The sequence below is a fragment of the Rhinoraja longicauda genome, chromosome 34 (assembly GCF_053455715.1).
Source record: "Rhinoraja longicauda isolate Sanriku21f chromosome 34, sRhiLon1.1, whole genome shotgun sequence".
In the NCBI taxonomy this organism is placed as follows: domain Eukaryota; kingdom Metazoa; phylum Chordata; class Chondrichthyes; order Rajiformes; family Arhynchobatidae; genus Rhinoraja; species Rhinoraja longicauda.
Window position 1 is genome coordinate 24439423 of NC_135986.1, and position 21486 is coordinate 24460908.

Genomic DNA, 21486 nt, shown 5'->3' on the forward strand with positions numbered 1-21486 from the left:
TTCGATCCAGCACCACCATTCAATGTGATCATGGCTGATCATTCTCAATCAGTACCCCGTTCCTGCCTTCTCCCCATACCCCCTGACTCCGCTATCCTTAAGAGCTCTATCCAGCTCTCTCTTGAATGCATTCAGAGAATTGGCCTCCACTGCCTTCTGAGGCAGAGAATTCCACAGATTCACGACTCTCTGACTGAAAAAGTTTTTCCTCATCTCTGTTCTAAATGGCCTACTCCTTATTCTTAAACTGGCCCCTGGTTCTGGGACTCCCCCAACATTGGGAAACATGTTTCCTGCCTCTAACGTGTCCAACCCCTTAATAATCTTATATGTTTCGATAAGATCCCCTCTCATCCTTCTAAATTCCAGTGTATACAAGCATAGTCGCTCCAGTCTTTCAACATACGACAGTCCCGCCATTCCGGGAATTAACCTAGTAAACCTACGCTGCACGCCCTCAATAGCAAGAATATCCTTCCTCAAATTTAGAGACCAAAACTGCACACAGTACTCCAGGTGCGGTCTCACTAGGGCCCTGTACAACTGCAGAAGGACCTCTTTGCTCCTATACTCAACTCCTCGTTATGAAGGCCAACATTCCATTGGCTTTCTTCACTGCCTGCTGTACCAGCATGCTTCCTTTCAGTGACTGATGCACTAGGACACCCAGATCTCGCTGTACGTCCCCTTTTCCTAACTTGACACCATTCAGATAATAATCTGATTTCTTATTCTTACCACCAAAGTGGATAACCTCACACTTATCCACATTAAACTGCATTCCTCACCTCCTTTCTACAAGAGCGCCCTTTAATCCTGAGGCTGTGCCCTCTGGTCCTAGACTCTCCCACTAGTGGAAACATCCTCTCCGCACCCACTCTATCCAGGCCGCTCACTATTCTGTACGTTTCAATGAGGTCCCCCCTCATCCTTCTAATCTCCAGCGAGTAACAGGCCCAGTGCCCACAAACGCTCATCGTACGTTAACCCACTCATTCCTGGGATCGTTCTCGTAAACCTCCTCTGGACCCTCTCCAGAGCCAGCACGCCCTTCCTCAGATATGGGGCCCAAATTTGCTCGCAGTGCTCCAAATGCGGCCCGACCAGCCTCATTTACAGAGCTTCGGTGTAACACGCTTTTGTATTCCAGTCCGCTCAGCCAAAACATTATGACCCGATGAGCCAAAACATTACGACCACATGCCTAATATGCTGTTGGTCCTCCGTGTGCAGCCCCATGCGCAGCAGGGTGCGATGCACTGTGTATTGTGACACATTCCTCCCGTCACCACCATTAACATTTTCTCTGACTTGTGCCACAGTCGACCATCAGTCGGTTCGGACCAGACGGGATAGCCTTCGTTGCCCTCGCGCATTGATGAGCCTTGGGCGCCCAACACCCTGCCTGTCGCCGGTTTGTGGTTTGACCCTCCTCGGACCACTGTCGGTCGGTACTCACCACTGCTGACCGGGAGCACCCCACAAGCCTTGCCGTTTCACAGATGCTCTGACCCAGTCGTCTGGCCAGAACAATTTGCCCCTTGTCAAAGTCACTCAGGTCTTTACTCCTGCCCATTTCTCCTGCATCCAACACGTCAACTTCAGAACTGACTGTTCATTTGCTGCCTAATATATCCCACCCCTTGACAGGTGCCATTGTAACAAGATAATCAATGTTATTCACTTCACCTGTCAGTGGTCATAATGTTTTGGCTGATCGGTGCAAATAAATTGAATTTACTTTCCTTTAAGGATGGAGGGCAGCTCAAATCAGGGAGATTGCAAAAAAAAGAAATAAAATAAAAGCAGAGGTTCACGAGATTGATCCCCGGATGGCGGGATATGAGGAAAGATTGAAAAGACTAGGCTTGTATTCACTGGAGTTTAGAAGGATGAGAGGGGATCTTATAGAGACGTATAAAATTATAAAAGGACTGGACAAGCTCGATGCAGGAAAAATGTTCCCAATGTTGGGCGAGTCCAGAACCAGGGGCCACACAGTCTAAGAATAAAGGGGAGGCCATTTAAAACTGAGGTGAGAAGAAAATCTTTCACCCACTGAGTTGTGAATTCTCTGCCACAGAGGGCAGTGGAGGCCGATTCACTGGGTGGGTTTAAGAGAGAGTTAGACCTAGAGCTCTAGGGGCTAGTGGAATCAAGGGATATGGGGAGAAGGCAGGCACGGGTTACTGATTGTGGATGATCAGCCATGATCACATTGAATGGCTGGCTCGAAGGGCCGAATGGCCACCTCCTGCACCTGTTTTCTCTGTTTCTATGTGCAAACGAGATCGGCGCGGAGACTACTCACCTGAGTGGCGACGTTGAGCAGGGCTAGTCGGCCGTTTCTGGAAACTGTGAACGACATGATAGGGTGGTCCTCTTGCACGCTGGAAGAAGAACAATCGGTGAGCCCAACGTTGAAGGGGGGAGGGCGACACTAAGACCCTCGACCCGTCTCCAAACACTTGTATCTCCCCAAAAAGATAAGACACAAAAAGCTGGAGTAACTCAGTGCAGCACCTCTGGAGGGAAGAAGGAATGGGTGAGGCTTCGGGTCGAGACCCTTCTTCAGACCAAAGACCCCAGAGGAACAAGATGGACCACTCCGTGAAAGATCTTTTTTCAGATTTAGAGATACAGCGCGGAAACAGGCCCTTCGGCCCACCGGGTCCGCGCCGCCCCAGCGATCCCCGCACACTAACACTATCCTACACACACTGGGGACAATTGTTACATTTTACCCAGCCAATTAACCTACAAACCTGTACGCCTTTGGAGTGTGGGAGGAAACCGAAGATCTCGGAGAAAACCCGCGCAGGTCACGTGGGGAGAACGTACAAACTCCGTACAGACGGCGCCCGTAGTCGGGATCGAACCTGAGTCTTCGGTCTATCTTCTGTCTATCTAGCGGGCGGCACGGTGGCGCAGCGGTAGAGTTGCTGCCTTACATCGAATGCAGCGCCGGAGACTCAGGTTCGATCCCGACTACGGGCGCCGTCTGTACGGAGTTTGTACGTTCTCCCCGTGACCTGTGTGTGTTTTCTCCGAGATCTTCGGTTTCTCCCACACTCCAAAGACGTACAGGTTTGTAGGTTAATTGACTGGGTAAAATGTAAAAATTGTCCCCCAGTGGGTGTAGGATAGTGTTAGTGTGCGGGGATCGCTGGGCGGCGCGGACCCGGTGGGCCGAAGGGCCTGTTTCCGCGCTGTATCTCTAAATCTAAATCATCTAAAAAATCTAAACCAGCGTCTGGGGTTCCTTCTACACAACCTAGAAAGCCACATGTCCTTGGGATGTGGGAGGACATGCAAACTCCACGGACTGCTTCCACAGTCAGGATCGGACCCACCACTCACTCGTCTGAAGAAGGGTCTCGACCCATTGCTTCTCTCCAGAGATGCTGCCCCGTCCCGCTGAGTTACTCCGGCGTTTTTGTGTCTACCTTCGGCACTTCAGAACGTGCGGCTGGCTCTCTGGCAGCTTTAGGCTTTCGAGACACACAGCGGGCAAACAGGCCCTTCGGCCCACCGAGGAATTCTCTGCCTCCGAAGGCAGTGGAGGCCAATTCTCCGAATGCATTCAAGAGAGAGCTGGATAGAGCTCTTAAGGATAGCGGAGTCAGGGGGTATGGGGAGAGGGGCAGGAACGGGGGTACCGATTGAGAATGATCAGCCATGATCATATTGAATGGCGGTGCTGGCTCGAAGGGCCGAATGGCCTCCTCCTGCACATATTTGTCTATTGAACCAAACAGCGATCACCCCTTGCTCTCGCACTATCCTACACACACTAGGGACAATATCCCAAAGGGTCAATATCGTGCCTTCAATCGCAACAATTGACAATTTACCAAATCCAATTAACCTACAAACCCGCACGTCTTTGGAGTGTGGGAGGAAACCGGAGCCCCCGGAGAAAACCCACGCAGGTCACGGGGAGAACATGCAAACTCCGTTCGGACGGCGCCCGTGGTCGGGATGGAACCCTGGTCTCCGGCGCCGTGAGGCAGCGGCTCTACCAGCCTTGCCACCCCGCCGTTTGTTGGCATTGTTGGCATTTGCCTGGGGGGGGGGGACACCTTGTCCAGTTTCTGCGTTGACCCCAGGGTGAAGCCCCACCCCCCCCCCACCCCCCACACACACAGAGTTGGGGGTCCAACCTCTCACTCACATGTTGCGGTCGGTGAGCTCCTCGAAGTTGTAGCCTCGTATCCGCTGGTGGGTGTCGGAGGCGAGGATGGTCTTGCCGTCGTTGAGGCACCATAGGCATTGCACCCGCACGCCCTCCCACGAGTCCAGCACATTGCCATCCAGGTCCTGGGCAGTTGGGGGCGGGGTGAGAGAGAGGGGGAGAGAGAGGGGGGGCGGGGAGAGAGAGAGAGAGGGGGGCGGGGAGAGAGGGAGGGGGGGGGCGGGGAGAGAGAGAGGAGGGGGCGGGGAGAGAGAGGGGGTGCGGAGAGAGAGGGGGGAGAGAGAGGGGGGCGGGGAGAGAGGGAGGGGGCGGGGAGAGAGAGGGGGGTGCGGAGAGAGAGGGGGGAGAGAGGGGGGGGAGAGAGAGGGGGGCGGGGAGAGAGAGAGGGGGGCGGGGAGAGTGAGGGGGGGCGGGGAGAGAGGGGGGGGGTGGGGAGAGAGGGAGGGGGGGCGGGGAGAGAGAGAGGAGGGGGCGGGGAGAGAGAGGAGGGGGCGGGGAGAGAGATGGGGGTGCGGAGAGAGAGGGGGGAGAGAGAGGGGGGAGAGAGAGGGGGAGAGAGAGGGGGGGAGAGAGAGAGGGGGGGCAGGGAGAGAGAGAGGAGGGGGGCGGGGAGAGAGGGGGGGGGCGGGGAGAGAGGGGGGCGCGGGGAGAGAGAGAGGGGGGTCGGGGAGAGAGACAGAGAGGGGAGGCTACGGTCAGCGACTGCCAGGGGACAGGTCACACCCACCCCCTCACACCCACCCCCCCACACTGGTACCCCTCCCCTTCACCCCTCCCCCACCAAGGGGTCCTTACACACACACACACGGGTACAACTGCCCTCTACACCACCCTGTGCCCACCCCCTCCCTCCCTCCCTCCCTCCCTCACCCCCAGCTGAGGCAAGGGTACTCACACACGGTAGAACAGACCGCTACACCTTCACAACCCTCCTCCCCTCCTCCCCTCCTCTCCCCTTCCCCCCCAGCTATGGCAAGGGTACACACACACACACGGGTACAACTGCCCCCTACACCACCCTGGTACTCACACACTGGTAGAACTGCCCGCGCTGGCCGCCGGTGACGAAGCGTTTGCCGTCGGGGTTCCAGGCGGCGCAGGTCAGGCTGTCTTCGTGCGACTGGCTCATCTTGGTCCTCAGCTCGCCTGTCTGTGGGACGGGGCGGAGAGACGAGAGAGGGGGTGGGTGGGGTCAGGCATCGGTCTGGCTCAACGACAGCCCCGCTTTCCCCCCCCCCCCTCCCCACACCTCCCTCACCGTACCTCTCCAGGGCCCAGGCAGCACCCAAACACAGGCCCCAGGGCAGGCACCGGCATGGAAACAGGCCCTTCGGCCCAACTGGTCCCTGCCGTCCAACAAACCCCACCCAATCCAACCCAGTTTACAGACACAAAAAAGCTGGAGTAACTCAGCGGGACGGTCAGCATCTCCGGAGAGAAGGAACGGGCAACGGTCTTGACCCGAAACGCATTCAGTCTGAAGAATGGTCTAGGCCCAAAACGTCACCCATTCCTTCTCTCCCGAGATGCTGCCTGACCTGCTGAGTTACTCCAGCATTTTGTGTCTGTCTTCGATTTAAACCAGCATCTGCAGTTTTTTCCCTACACATCCAATCTGTTTTAGTTCAGTTTAGTTTGGAGATACAGCGCGGCCCACCGAGTCCGCGCCGCCCAGCGATCCCCGCACACTAAACTACTCACACAAGGGACAATTTTTACATTTGCCCAGCCAATTAACCTACAAACCTGCACGTCTTTAGAGTGTGGGAGGAAACCAAAGATCTCGGGGAAAACCCACGCAGGTCACGGGGAGAACATACAAACTCCGTACAGATGGCGCCCGTAGTCGGGATCGAACCTGAGTCTCCGGCGCTGCATTCGCTGTAAGGCGGCAACTCTACTGCTGCGCCACAGTGACCGCCCTGAAGTCATGAGTCATGATAAAATCATGAGGGGAATAGATCGGGTAGACGCACAGAGTCTCTTGCCCAGAGTAGGGGAATCGAGGACCAGAGGACATAGGTTCAAGGTGAAGGGGGAAAAGATTTAATAGCTTAGTTTAGTTAGACAGTAGACAATAGGTGCAGGAGGAGGCCATTCGGCCCTTCGAGCCAGCATCGCCATTCAATGCGATCATGGCTGATCACTCTCAATCAGTACCCCGTTCCTGCCTTCTCCCCATACCCCCTGACTCCGCTATCCTTAAGAGCTCTATCCAGCACATCTCTAGTTTAGAGATTCAGCGCGGAAACAGGCCCTTTGGCCCACCGGGTCCGCGCCGACCAGCGATCCCCCCACACCAACGCTATCCTACACCCACTAGGGACAATTTTTACATTTACCAAGCCAATTAACCTACAAACCTGTACATAGGAATAGGAATCTGAGGGGTAGCTTTTTCACACAGAGGGCGGTGGGTGAATGGAACGAGCTGTCGGAGGAGGTAGTTGAGGCTGGGACTATCCCATTGTTTAAGTAGTCAGGTGGTCAGGTACACGGGTAGGGCAGGTTTGGAGGGATATGGACCAAGTGCAGGCAGGTGGGACTCGTGTAGCTGGGGCATGTTGGCCGGGTGTGGGCGCGTTGGGCTGAAGGGCCTGTTTCCACGCTGTATCACTCTGTGACTAAGTCTACTCCGCCATTCAATCGTGGCTGATCTGACTGTCCTGGCGAACCCCATTTTCCTGCCTTCTCCCCGTAACCCCCGAGGCCCGCACTAATTGTGGGCTGAAAGCTGTGCTGTTCTGAAGGGAGCCGGGCCACTGCTGCCCTGGAGCTGTAGCGAGATGGGCAGGTGTAACGCAGGCCGGCAATCCGTGTGCACTGTGACACTGTCAAAAGAACAGAGTGGTCACAGTCAACTGACAGGGGCGGCCATGGTGGCGCAGCGGGTGGAGCTGCTGCCTCACAGCGCTTGCAGCCCCAGGTTCGATCCCGACTACGGGCGCCGTCTGTACGGAGTTTGTACGTTCCCCCCGTGGGTTTTCTCCAAGATCTATGTCCCCGATGTCGGGGGGAGTCCAGAACCAGGGGCCACAAAGTTTAAGAACTTTAGATAGTTCCTCTGTCCCTCTCTTCCCCTCCCCCTTCCCAGATCTCCCTCTATCTTCCTGTCTCCACCTATATCCTTCCATTGTCCCGCCCCTCCTGACATCAGTCTGAAGAAGGGTCTCGACCCGAAACGTCACCCATTCCTTCTCTCCCGAGATGCTGCCTGACCCTTTTAGAAGGATGAGAGGGGATCTTATCGAAACATATAAGATTATTAAGGGGTTGGACACGTTAGAGGCAGGAAACATGTTCCCAATGTTGGGGGAGTCCAGAACAAGGGGCCACAGTTTAAGAATAAGGGGTCGGCCATTTAGAACGGAGATGAGGAAAAACTTTTTCAGTCAGAGAGTTGTGAATCTGTGGAATTCTCTGCCTCAGAAGGCAGTGGAGGCCAATTCTCTGGATGCATTCAAGAGAGAGCTAGATAGAGCTCTTAAGGATAGCGGAGTCAGGGGGTATGGGGAGAAGGCAGGAACGGGGTACTGATTGTGGATGATCAGTTTAATCATCCATGATCCAGGACGATCAGCCATGATCACATTGAATGGCGGTGCTGGCTCAAAGGGCCGAATGGCCTCCTCCTGCACCTATTGTCTATTATCTTCGGTTTCCTCCCACACTCCAAGGACGTACAGGTTTGTATATTAATTGGCTTGGTCTAAATGTAAAAATTGTCCCTGGTGTGTGTTAGTGTGCGGGGATCGCTGGTCGGCACGGACCCGGTGGGCCGAAGGGCCTGTTTCCGCGCCGTATCCCTAAACTAAACTAAACTGACCTGGTTCGGTGCGGTTTGGGTATTAGGATTGCTTTCGGTGTCAAGATTCTTCACCAGCCTTGCATCTTTCATTGCCAACTGTGGCTGGGGGGGTCTTTGGTTAATATTCCCAGGAAAGGCGCCACCATTTTCAACAGCATGCTGAGGAGACACTACACCTTGAGCTCAGTCGAGCATGGGAAGGAACTGCAGACGCTGGTTTAAATCGAAGGTAGACACAAAATGCCGGAGTAACTCAGCGGGACGGGCAGCATCTCCGGAGAGAAGGAACGGGTGACGCGGTTGGACAAGGCAGAATAATGTAAGAAAATAACTGCCGAATCTGGTACAAATCGAAGGTATTTATTCACAAAATGCTGGAATGTCTCAGCGGGTCGGGCAGCATCTCGGGAGAGAAGGAACGGGTGACGTTTCGGGTCGAGACCCTTCTTCAGACTGATGTCAGGGGGGGGGCGGGACAAAGGAAGGATATAGGTGGAGACAGGAAGATAGAGGGAGAACTGGGAAGCGGGAGGGGAAGAGAGGGACAGAGGAACTATCTACAGTTGGAGAAGTCGATGTTCATACCACTGGACTGCAAGCTGCCCAGGCGAAATATGAGGTGCTGTTCCTCCAATTTGCGGTGGGCCTCACTATGGCACTGGGGGAGGCCCATGACAGAAAGGTCAGACTGGGAGTGGGAGGGGGAGTTGAAGTGCTCAGCCACCGGGAGATCAGGTTGGTTAAGGCGGACTGAGCGAAGGTGTTGAGCGAAGCGCAGAGGTTCACCTGCACCTCCTCCAACCTCATCTGCTGTGTCCGCTGTTCCAGGTGTGGACTACTGGACATCGGCGAGACCAAGCGCAGTCTCGGCGACCGTTTCGCTGAACACCTCCGCTCAGTCTGCCTAATCCCACCTGATCTCCCGGTTGCCAAACACTTTAACCCCCTCCCCTCCCACTCCCAGTCTGACCTTTCTGTCCTGGGCCTCCTCCACTGTCAGAGTGAGGCCCAGCGCAAATTGGAGGAACAGCACCTCATATTTCCCTTGGGGTAGCTTACACCCCAGCGGTATGAACATTGACTTCTCTAACTTCAAGTAACCCTTGCTTTCCCTCTCTCTCCATTCCTCCCCCTTCCCAGTTCTCCGACCAGTCTGACTATTTGCTTTGTCGTTACCCTCTCCCGGCTAACAATGATCTATTCTACATTTTCCTTGATCTCGAAGGTATTTATTCACAAAATGCTGGAGTAACTCAGCAGGTCAGGCAGCATCTCAGGAGAGAAGGAATGGGTGACGTTTCGGGTCGAGACCCTTCTTCAAACCCGAATCTGAAGAAGGGTCTGGACCCAGAAACGTCACCCATTCCTTCTCTACCGAGATGCTGCCTGACCCGCTGAGTTACTCCAGCATTTTGTGAATAAATACCTTCGATTTGTACCAGCATCTGCAGTTATTTTCTTACACTTTTTCCCTTGATCTCCATTCCCTTTGCCCCATTTTCACACCTTTGAATTCCTTATCTGTGTGCCTCCCGCCCCCCCTGACATCAGTCTGAAGAAGGGTCTCGACCCGAAACGTCGCCCATTCCTTCTCTCCCGAGATGCTGCCTGTCCCGCTGAGTTACTCCAGCATTTTGTGTCTACCTGGAGCTCTGGCATGAACCTTTCTACCGGAGGGGGCATGAACTGCCGGGTGGGAGCGGGCACAGCGCCCCGATGTTCTCGCCCGCCCCTGCGCTGGACCACGGGACGGCGTACCTGTACGTGCCAGAGCCAGAGCTCGGAGCAGTCGTCGGGGCCACAGGCGATCAGGTAGGTGTCGTCCGGGCTCCACACCAGGTAGGACACTCCGTACGTGTGGCCCTCCAACGTCTTCAGCAGCTTCAGCTGGTGCGTCTCCTGGCAGGACACAGGCAGAGTGAGCAGAGACGCAACACACGACACAGTGTAGGGCAGGTGTGCAACACAAGAGTGTGGGGCAGGTGTGTAACACAATACAGTGTGGGACAGGTGTGCAACACAGTTCACAGTGTGGGACAGGTGTGCAACACAGTTCGCAGTGCAGGCAGGTGTGCAACACAGTTCGCAGTGCGGGCAGGTGTGCAACACAATACAGTGTGGGGCAGGTGTGTAACACACCAGTGTGGGGCAGGTGTGCAACACAATACAGCGCGGGACAGGTGTGTAACATAGGTTACAGTGTGGGACAGGTGTGCAACACAATACAGTGTGGAGCAGGTGTGCAACATAGGTTACAGTGTGGGACAGGTGTGCAGCATAGGTTAGTTAGTGTGGGACAGGTGTGCAACATAGGTTACAGTGTGGGACAGGTGTGCAACACAATACAGTGTGGGGCAGGTGTGCAACATAGGTTACAGTGTGGGACAGGTGTGTAACACAATACAGTGTTGGGCAGGTGTGGAACACAAGTCACAGTGTGGGGCAGGTGTGCAACACAATACAGTGTTGGGCAGGTGTGCAACACAAGTCACAGTGTGGGGCAGGTGTGCATCACAGGTGTGCAGACAATACAGTGTGGGGCAGGTGTGGAACACAAGTCACAGTGTGGGGCAGGTGTGCAACACAAGCCACAGTGTGGGGCAGGTGTGTAACACAAGTCAGGGTGCGGGGCAGGTGTGTAACACAAGTCACAGTGTGGGGCAGGTGTGTAACACAAGTCAGGGTGCGGGGCAGGTGTGCAACATAAGTCACAGTGTGGGGCAGGTGTGTAACACAAGCCACAGTGTGGGGCAGGTGTGCAACACAAGCCACAGTGCGGGGCAGGTGTGTAACACAAGTCACAGTGTGGGGCAGGTGTGTAACACAAGTCAGGGTGCGGGGCAGGTGTGGAACACAAGCCACAGTGCGGGGCGAGGGGTAGACGGAGTGAAGGTCCCGCTACACCGTGCCGTCACACACTCCCGGCTGGCGCGGGCTGGCGCGAGGGAGCAGACGGTGAAGCCAGGCTGGCACAGCGCGGGACTGAGAGGCCGGGGAATGGGGTCGGGAGGGAGAGGCGGATCTCAGCCACGGTGGAATGGGGGAGTCTGGTGGACGGGCCGCTGCGGACGGTCGAGGGCCTCACCGGGTCGACCTGCCAGATGATGACGGCGTTGTCCTTCGAGCCGGTGGCCAGCTTGGTGCTGTCGTTGGAGAACTTGCAGAACCACACCTCGTTGCAGTGCTCAGTGAGGATCTGGCGGGTGTAGCAAGGGAACTGCCTCCTGTGGGCACAACGCAGCGGCTCAAGACCACAACCCATTCAACCGCCACGTGCACCAGTTAACGTACGGCGACATTACACAGCCACACTGAGCGGAAAGCAATTATTAAGGGGTTGGACACGTTAGAGGCAGGAAACATGTTCCCAATGTTGGGGGAGTCCAGAACCAGGGGCCACACAGTTTAAGAATAAGGGGTAGGCCATTTAGAACGGAGATTCCCCTTATTCTTAAACTGTGGCCCCTGGTTCTGGACTCCCCCAACATTGGGAACATGTTTCCTGCCTCTAACGTGTCCAACCCCTTAATAATCTTATAAGTGGAAGTGGCGGCGCCTAACGGCTGCGGCTCGCTAGCAGTCTGTTCGTCTTTTTTCCCTTTTTTTTGTTGTGTGTCGGTGTTGGGATGGTTTTTGTATTTTTTTTGGTTGTGAATGTGTGGGGGGTGGGGGGTGGCGGGGGGGGGATGGGGGAAACTTTTCTCTTCCTCACGGCGCGGGGTGCAGCTCGGCTGCGGGGCCTAACATCGACCGGTGCGGCTCGGCCGCTGGACTTTACATCGCCCGGTGCGGCTCGGCCGCTGGACTTAACAGTGCCCGGTGCAGCTCGGCCGCGGGACTTAACATCGCCCGGTGCGGCTCGGCTGTGGGACTTTACATCGCTGGTGCGGCTCGGCTGCGGGACTTTACATCGCTGGTGCGGCTCGACCACGGGACTTAGCTGCGCAAGGCTTGGTCGCGGGGCCTTCCATCGCCCGGATTGGCCGCGAGACGTTTCAGCGCCCGGTGCGATTCGGTCGGGGGGACTTCCATCCCCTTGCGGGGACTGTGCGGGTCGGTCGGGGACGAGCTGTCTGTCCGTGGGCGTGGGGAAGAGAGTGGAAGTTTTGTTGCCTCCATCACAGTGAGGGGGTGTTTGGAGTCACTGTGATGGACGTTTGTGTTGGGGCTATGTGTCTTGTGTTCTTTTTTTCTATGACTGCTATGTAGTTTCGTTCGGTACTTCGGTACCGAATGACAAATAAAGCTCTGTTATACTGTTATACTGTTATACTGTTATGTTTCAATAAGATCCCCTCTCATCCTGCTAAATTCTAGTATATACAAGCCTAGTCGCTCCAGTCTTTCAACATACGTCAGTCCCGCCATTCTGGGAATTAACCTAGTGAACCTACGCTGCACGCCCTCAATAGCAAGAATGTCCTTCCTCAAATTTGGAGACCAAAACTGCACACAGTACTCCAGGTGTGGTCTCACTAGGGCCCTGTACAACTGTAGAAGGACCTCTTTGCTCCTATACTCAACTCCTCTTGTTATGAAGGCCAACATTCCATTGGCTTTCTTCACTGCCTGCTGTACCCGCACGCTTCCTTTCAGTGACTGATGCACTAGGACACCCAGATCCCCCCCATCCCCCCCGAGCCCCCCGCACCAACCTGCTACAGGCGTGGTCCATGAGCAGCGAGACTGAGTCCATGTTGGTGTCCGCCTTGGTGTTGTGGTAGAGGCAGCGGTCTCTCTGCAGCTCCACCGCTTGCTTCAGTAGCGTCTGCAGGCGACGGGGCGGCAGCATGACGGAGGGCGGGAGGTACGCTGCCAGGACACCAATACCAGAGGTCAGTGTCGCCACCTCTCCCCCTCCCCTCCTCCCTCCCACCTCCCTCCCTCCCCCCCTCCCTCCCTCCACCACCAGGCTCCACATAGTCCAATACCAGGGGTCAGTGTCGCCACCTCTCCCCCTCCCTCCCTCCCCCCCTCCCCCCCTCCCTCCCTCCCTCCCTCCCTCACCCCCTCCCTCCCTCCCCCCCTCCACCACCAGGTTCCACATAGTCCAATTCCAAGGGTCAGTGTTGCCACCTCCCTCCCTCCCTCCATCCACTGCCACTGACCGGCGAGTCCCGCACTGACCGGCGATCCCCGCACTGACCGGCGATCCCCGCACTGACCGGCGATCCCCGCATTGACCGGCGATCCCCGCGCCGACCCCCGCGCTGACCGGCGATCCCCGCACTGACCGGCGTTCCCTGCATTGACCGCCGATCCCTGCATTGACCGGCGATCCCCGCACTGACCAGCGATCCCCGCGCCGACCCCCTCGCTGACCGGCGATCCCCGCACTGACCGGCGATCCCCACACTGACCGGCGATCCCCGCACTGACCCCGCGCCGACTGGCGATCCCCGCACTGACCGGTGATCCCCGCACTGACCGGCGATCCCCGCACTGTCCGGTGATTCCCGCACTGACCGGCGATCCCCGCACTGTCCGGTGATCCCCGCACTGACCCCACACTGACTGGCGATCCCCGCACTGACCGGCGATCCCCACACTGACCGGTGATCCCCGCACTGACCGGTGATCCCCGCACTGACTGGTGATCCTCGCACTGTCCGGTGATCCCCGCACTGACCCCACACTGACTGGCGATCCCCGCACTGACCGGCGATCCCCACACTGACCGGTGATCCCCGCACTGACCGGTGATCCCCGCACTGACTGGTGATCCTCTCACTGTCCGGTGATCCCCGCACTGTCCGGTGATCCCCGCACTGTCCGGTGATCCCCGCACTGTCCGGTGATCCCCGCACTGACCGGTGATCCCCGCACTGACCGGTGATCCCCGCACTGACCGGTGATCCCCGCACTGACCGGCGATCCCCGCACTGACCGGCGATCCCCGCACTGACCGGTGATCCCCGCACTGTCCGGTGATCCCCGCACTGACCCCGCACTGACTGGCGATCCCCGCGCTGACTGGCGATCCCCACACTGACCCCGCACTGACCGGTGATCCCCGCACTGACCGGTGATCCCCGCACTGACTGGTGATCCTCGCACTGTCCGGCGATCCCCGCACTGACCCCGCGCTGACTGGCGATCCCCGCACTGACCGGTGATCCCCACACTGACTGGCGATCCTCGCACTGTCCGGCGATCCCCGCACTGACACCGCGCTGACTGGCGATCCCCGCACTGACCGGTGATCCCCACACTGACTGGCGATCCTCGCACTGTCCGGCGATCCCCGCACTGACCCCGCGCTGACTGGCGATCCCCGCACTGACTGGTGATCCCCACACTGACTGGTGATCCCCACACTGACCCCACACTGACCGGTGATCCCCGCACTGACTGGCGATCCTCGCACTGTCCGGCGATCCCCGCACTGACCCCGCGCTGACTGGCGATCCCCGCGCACTAACAATGGGGATGATTTACAATTTACACTTTTGCCCGAGCTAATTAGCCTACAGACCAATACGTCTTTGAAGTTTAGTTTCGATTCAGAGACTCAGCGCGGAAACAGGCCCTTCGGCCCACCGGGTTCGCGCCGACCAGCGATCCCCGCACACTAACACTATCCCACACACGCTGGGGACAGTTTGCATTTATACTACGCTAATTTAGCGACAAACCCGCACGTCTTTGGAGTGTGGGCGGAAACCAAAGATCTCGGAGAAAAAACCCACGCAGGTCACGGGGAGAACGTACAAACTCCGTACAGACGGCACCCGTGGTCGGGATGGAACCCGGGTCTCCAGCGCTGTGAGGCAGCAACTCTACCGCTGCGCCACCGTGCCGCCCATGAATGTAGGAACAAGAGATTGCAGTGCTTGTCTGTAATGAGGTTTGTACGTTCTCCCCGTGACCTGCGTGGGTTTTCTCCGGGCGCCCCGGTTTCCTCCCACACTCCAAAGACGTGCAGGTCTGCAGGTTCATTGGCCCCGGTACATTGCCGCCAGTGTATAGGATATTGCTTGTGTTCAATAGACAATAGGTGCAGGAGGAGGCCATTCGGCCCTTCGAGCCAGCACCGCCATTCAATGTGATCATGGCTGATCATTCTCAATCAGTACCCCGTTCCTGCCCTCTCCCCATACCCCCTGACTCCGCTATCCTTAAGAGCTCTCTCTTGAAAGCATCCAGAGAATTGGCCTCCACTGCCTTCTGAGGCAGAGAATTCCACAGATTCACAACTCTCTGACTGAAAACGTTTTTCCTCACGTGTTGATCGAGATCTTCGGTTTCCTCCCGCATTCCAAAGACGTGTAGGTCTAAGAGAGGAGGAGAACTTCTTCAAAGTAGACAAACATTGAGGAGAAATCGCAGTGGAGCGGCAAGTTTTGTAGGAAAATAACTGCAGATGCTGGTACAAATCGAAGGTAGACACAAAAGGCTGGAGTAACTCAGCGGGTCGGGCAGCACCTCAGGAGAGAAGGAATGGGTGACGTTTCGGGCCGAGACCCTTCTTCAGACCGACTCTTCTTGCATTCAAGAGAGAGCTAGATAGAGCTCTATTGAAAATGAAATCATCTTGGCCTTATCAAACATAAGGTTTAGCACCACACGCTACCAATCCCAGCTGTGGAGACATTGTTTCAAGAGAGAGCTGGATAGAGCTCTTAAGGATAGCGGAGTCAGGGGGTATGGGGAGAAGGCAGGAACGGGGTACTGATTGAGAATGATCAGCCGTGATCACATTGAATGGCGGTGCTGGCTCGAAGGGCCGAACGGCCTCCTCCTGCACCTATTGTCTATTGAGTGTTCGCTTGCTGCCTAATATATCCCACCCCTTGACAGGTGCCATTGTAACAAGATAATCAATGTTATTCACCTCGCCTGTCAGTGGTCATAATGTTTTGGCTGATTGGTGTCCCCCCACCCCCCCCCGCTGGGACGGCGATACTTTCTTGAAGACTTACTGTGGAGTTTGTCGAGGAGCTTGGTGCGGGACAGGTTCCCTTTGCCCTCCCACTCCGACTTGGTACGTAGATCGTCAGCATCACTGCACATCAGGTACCTGCAAGGGGAGGCCAAGCAACACGCGGTGGTAACTTCAAACAGCCTCCCTCTCTCTCTCTCTCCATCCCTCCACCCAACCCCAAGTCGCACCAGCTTCTCGTTCTCACCCAGCAAACAGCTGACAATGCAGGGGGGGCAGTCCCAGCCTCAACTACCTCCTCCGGCAGCTCCTTCCATACACCCGCCACCCTCTGTGTGAAAAAGTTACCCCTCAAGTTGCTATTAAATCCATCCCCCCTCATCTTAAATCGAAGGTATTTATTCACAAAATGCTGGAGTGACTCAGTGGGTCGGGCAGCATCTCGGGAGAGAAGGAATGGGCGACGTTTCGGGTCGGGACCCTTCTTCAGACTGATGTCAGGGGAGGAGGCGGGACAAAGATAGGATGTAGTCGGAGACAGGAAGACTGGTGGGAGAACTGGGAAGGGGGAGGGGATGGGGGGGGGGGCGAAAGAAAGGGCTTTCTGAAGTTGGAGAAGTCAATGTTCATACTGCTGGGGTGTGAGCTGCCCAAGCGAAATATGAGGTGCTGTTCCTCCAATTTACGCTGGCCCTCACTCTGACGGTGGAGGAGGCCCAGGACAGAGAGGTCAGTGCGGGAGTGGGAGGGGGAGTTGAAGTGCTCAGCCACCGGGAGATCAGGTAGGTTAAGACGGACTGAGCAGAGGAACAGCTAACAAGGGTCTGTTTACTTTATCATCGTTACTTTTTTTTGCATATCTTTCATTCATTGTTCTTGATCTCTCCACACCATCACTTCCCTTTTCCCGAACTAGCCCGAAGAAGGGTCTCGACCCGAAACGTCACCCATTCCTTCTCTCCAGAGATGCTGCCCGTCCTGCTGAGTTACTCCAGCATTTTTGTGTCTATCTTCGGTGTAAACCAGCGTCTGCAGTTCCTTCCTACGCCCGGTAGTAACATAAACACCTCATACCAGCTCCTGCCAACCACACCCTGGCTTGCCATCCTTCTTTGGCCAATCTTGCCCATTAATATCAGCAGCACTCATTAGAGTCAGACAATCACCATCAACAAGGAACAGGCCCTTCAGCCCAACTTGCCCACGCTGGCCAACATGCCCCATCTACCTGCCCACGTTTGGCCCTTATCCCTCCAAACCTGTCCTATCCATGTACCTGTCCAAATGCTTCTTAAATGTTGCGATAGTCCCAGCCTCAACTACCTCCTCCGGCAGCTCGTTCCGTACACCCACCACCCTCCGTGTGAAAAAGGTTACCATTCAGGTTTCTATTAAATCTATCCCCCTCACCTTAAATGGTTCTTGATTCACCTGCTCTGGGCAAGTGACTGTACATCTTTAAGGTATTTATTCACAAAATGCTGGAGTAACTCAGCAGGTCAGGCAGCATCTCAGGAGAGAAAGAATGGGTGACGTTTCGGGTCGAGACCCTTCTTCGGACTGATTTCAGGGGGGCGGGACAAAGGAAGGATATAGGTGGAGACAGGAAGATAGAGGGAGAACTGGGAAGGGGAAGAGAGGGACAGAGGAACTATCTAAAGTTGGAGAAGTCAATGTTCATACCACTGGGCTGCAAGCTGCCCAAGCGAAATATGAGGTGCTGTTCCTCCAATTTCCGGTGGGCCTCACTACGTCTGAAGAAGGGTCTCGACCCGAAACGTCGCCCATTCCTTCTCTCCTGAGATGCTGCCTGACCTGCTGAGTTACTCCAGCATTTTGTGAATAAATACCTTCGATTTGTACCAGCATCTGCAGTTATTCTCTTATACTACCTCCTCTGGCAGCTCGTTCCATGGACTCTGTGTGAGAAAGTTGCCCCTCAGGACCCTATTAAGTCTTTCCTCTCTCAACTTAAACCTATGTCCTCTGGTCCTCGATTCCCCTACTCTGGGTAAAATGCTCTGTGCGTTTACCCTAACTTTTCCCCTCATGATCTTGTACATCGCTCTAAAATCACGGTGGCGCGGCGGTAGAGTTGCTGCCTTACAGCGAATGCAGCGCCGGAGACCCGGGTTCCACCCCGACTACGGGCGCCGTCTGTACGGAGTGTGTACGTTCCCCCCGTGACCTGCGCGGGTTTTCTCCGAGATCTTCGGTTTCCTCCCACACTCCAAAGACGTGCAGGTTTGTCGGTTAATTGGCTTGTGTCGGTGTAAACATTGTCCCTAGACTACACTCGCCCCCCTGCAGGACCTATACATCAGGAGGTGCAGATCCAGAGCCAGCAACATTATGGGGGACCCCTACCACCCCAGTAACGGACTGTTCCAGCTGCTACAGTCAGGCAAACGAATCCGCTGTCACGCTGTGAAAACAGAGAGGATGAGACGGAGTTTCTTCCCACAGGCCATCAGGACTGTTAACTCTCATATCACCAGGGACTCATTTAAATTACTGTATTAATTTATTTATTGTGTTAAATGGTTTTTTTCTATTGTGTTTTGTAGTTTAGCACAATCCGCAGGTGTTGCCACTTTCATTTCACTGCACATCTTGTATGTGTATGTGACAAATAAACTTGACTTGACTAGTGTTAATGTGCGAGGATCGCTGGTCGGCGCGGACCTAGTGGGCCGAAGGGCCTGTTTCCGCTCTGTATCTCAAGTCAAGTCAAGTTTATTTGTCACGTACACATACACGATGTGCAGTGAAATGAAAGTGGCAATGCCTGCGGATTGTGCACAAAAAAGAATTACAGTTACAGCATATAAATAAAAGTTAATACAGAGAAGACAACATTTAGTCCCTGGAGTTATAAAAGTTAACAGTCCTGATGGCCTGTGGGAAGAAACTCCGTCTCATCCTCTCCGTTTTCACAGCGTGACAGCGGAGGCGTTTGCCTGACCGTAGCAGCTGGAACAGTCCGTTGCTGGGGTGGTAGGGGTCCCCCATAATGTTGCCGGCTCTGGATCTGCACCTCCTGATGTATAGGTCCTGCAGGGGGGCGAGTGTAGTTCCAATGGTGCGTTCTGCCGAACGCACTACTCTCCGCAGGGCCTTCCAGTCCTGGGCAGAGCTGTTCCCAAACCAGATTGTGATGTTGCCGGACAAGATGCTCTCTACAGCTCCAGAGTAGAAGCAATGAAGGATCCTCAGAGAGACTCTGTATTTCCTCAGCTGTCTAAGGTGGTAAAGGCGCTGCCTAGCCTTACTCACCAGTGCGGCAATGTGCGTTGCCCATGTCAGATCCTCTGTGATGTGGACTCCCAGGTATTTAAAGCTGCTCACCCTATCCACAGTAATCCCATTTATCTCCAGGGGCGTGTACGTCCTCGGATGTTTACAAATCCACAATCAGCTCTTTAGTTTTAGTGACATTCAAGAGGAGGCTATTGTCCTGACACCAGAGTGCCAGATCAGCCACCTCCTCCCGGTAGGCCTTCTCATCGTTGTCGGAGATCCGGCCCACCACCACTCTCTAAACCAATCTCTAAACCAAACTAAACTAAACTCCCTCAGACTCCCACGGTGCAAGGAACAAAATCCTAGCCTGCCCAACGTCTCTTTAGACTCCACGACAACCAGCTCTGTATTACACACGAGGGACAATTTACAATTTACAATCATGCCTGGATAGAGTGGATGTGGAGAGGATGTTTCCACTAGTGGGAGAGTCCAGGACCAGAGGCCACAGCCTCAGAATTAAAGGGCGCTCTTTTAGGAAGGAGATGAGGAGAATCCTTTTTACATCAGAGGGTGGTGAATCTGTGGGATTCTTTGCAACAGACGGCTGTGGAGGCCACAAGTCAGTGGATATTCTTAAGGCAGAGATAGATACATTCTTGATTAGTGCGGGTGTCAGGGGTTATGGGGAGAATGGGGTGAGGAGGGAGAGATAGATCAGCCTTGAGTGAACGGCGGAGTAGACTTGATGGGCCGAATGGCCTAATTCTGCTCCTATCCCTTTTGACAATTTATGGAATCCAATCGACCGACAAACCTGTACGTCTTTGGAGTGCCGGGGGAGACCGGAGCACCCGGAGAAAGCCCACGCAGTCACAGGGGGAACGTACAAACTCCAGACAGACTGCACTAGTAGAGTCAGGATCGAACATGGGTCTCTGGCGCTGCGAGCCAGCAACTCCACTGCTCAAGTCCTGATAATATCCCCGTAAATCTTCGCTGCACTTTCCACCGTGACATCTTTACCACAGCAGGGCGACCAATACTGAGCACCAAATGTGGCCTCACCAACGCCTTGTGCAACGTTAACCTAACGTCCATAACATAACGTAACAAGGAAGAAGGGTCTCGACCCGAAACGGCACCCGCTTCTTCTCTCCAGAGATGCTGCCTGAGTTACTCCGGCATTTTAGTTTAGGGATACAGCGCGGAAACAGGCCCTTCGGCCCACCGAGTCCGCGCCGACCAGCGATCCCCGCACACCCAACACTATCCGGCACACAGCAGGGACAATTTACACACCTACACCGAGCCAATTAACCTACAAACCTGGACGTCTTTGGAGTGTGGGAGGAAACCGAAGATCTTGGGAGAAAACCCACGCAGGTCACGGGGAGAAGATACAAACTCCGTACAGACGGCACCCGTGGTCGGGATGGAACCCGGGTCTCCGGCGCTGTGAGGCAGCGACTCTACCGCCGCGCCCCCCCGCCCCGCCCCGTCCCCAGTACTCACCCGCTCAGCGCGTGTATCCGGTCGGTGTTGTACTTGAGCGGGGTCAGCTCGAACCGCAGCACCTGCAGGGCCTCCAGCACCTTGCCATCGTCCAGGAACTCCAGGTACTTCTGTTCCAGCAGCAAGAACTTCATGCGCTGTGCAGAGAGAGCCTTACTGTAGAGATGCAGCGCGGAAACAGGACCTCCGGCCCACCCACTCCGGGCAGACCACACATCACCCGTTATACGTCAGAGACACAGCGCGGAAACAGGATCTCCGGCCCACCCACTCCGGGCAGACCACCCGTTAAACGTCAGAGAGACAGCGTGGAAACAGGCCCTCAGGCCCACCCACTCCGAGCCGACCACCAATCAGCCTTCAGGAGGGAGGAGGGAGAATAAGGGGGATGGAGGGGTGAGGAGGGAAGGGAGGGGGTGAGGAGGGAGGAGGGAGCGGGGAAGGAGGGAGGGAGCGGGGGAGGAGGGAGGGAGCGGGGGAGGAGGGAGGGAGGGGTGAGGAGGGAGGGAGGAGGTGAGGAGGGAGGGAGGGGGAGGAGGGAGGGAGGGGGAGGAGGGAGGGAGGAGTGGAGGAGGGAGGGAGGGGGAGGAGGGAAGGAGTGGAGGAGGGAGGGAGGAGTGAGGGGAGGGGGGGAGGAGGGAGGGGGTGAGGAGGGAGGGAGGAGTGGAGGGGGGTGGGGTGGAAGAGGGAGGGAGGGGGGGAGGAGTGTAGGGGGGAGTGGGGAGGGGGGGGAGGAGTGGAGGGAGGAGGGAGGGGGAGTGAGGGGGAGGATTGGGGTGGGGAAGGGGGAGGGAGTGAGGAGGGAGGGAGGGGGTGAGGAGGGAGGGAGGGGGAGGAGGGAGG

General features: G+C 55.8%; 1 protein-coding gene across 1 annotated transcript in view; it reads right to left on the minus strand.

Annotated features, from left to right (window-relative positions):
• The window catches only part of LOC144609646 (WD repeat-containing protein 26-like), an 86797-nt gene that overhangs the window by 3283 nt on the left and 62028 nt on the right, over positions 1 to 21486 (minus strand). Inside the window, exons 4-11 of the mRNA XM_078428146.1 lie at positions 20644 to 20780; positions 15926 to 16023; positions 12659 to 12815; positions 11089 to 11227; positions 9762 to 9902; positions 5226 to 5345; positions 4175 to 4320; positions 2312 to 2390 (exon numbers count right to left, since the gene is read on the minus strand). Coding sequence (XP_078284272.1) covers positions 2312 to 2390; positions 4175 to 4320; positions 5226 to 5345; positions 9762 to 9902; positions 11089 to 11227; positions 12659 to 12815; positions 15926 to 16023; positions 20644 to 20780 — 1017 coding nt within the window. The remainder of the gene's footprint in view (positions 1 to 2311; positions 2391 to 4174; positions 4321 to 5225; positions 5346 to 9761; positions 9903 to 11088; positions 11228 to 12658; positions 12816 to 15925; positions 16024 to 20643; positions 20781 to 21486) is intronic.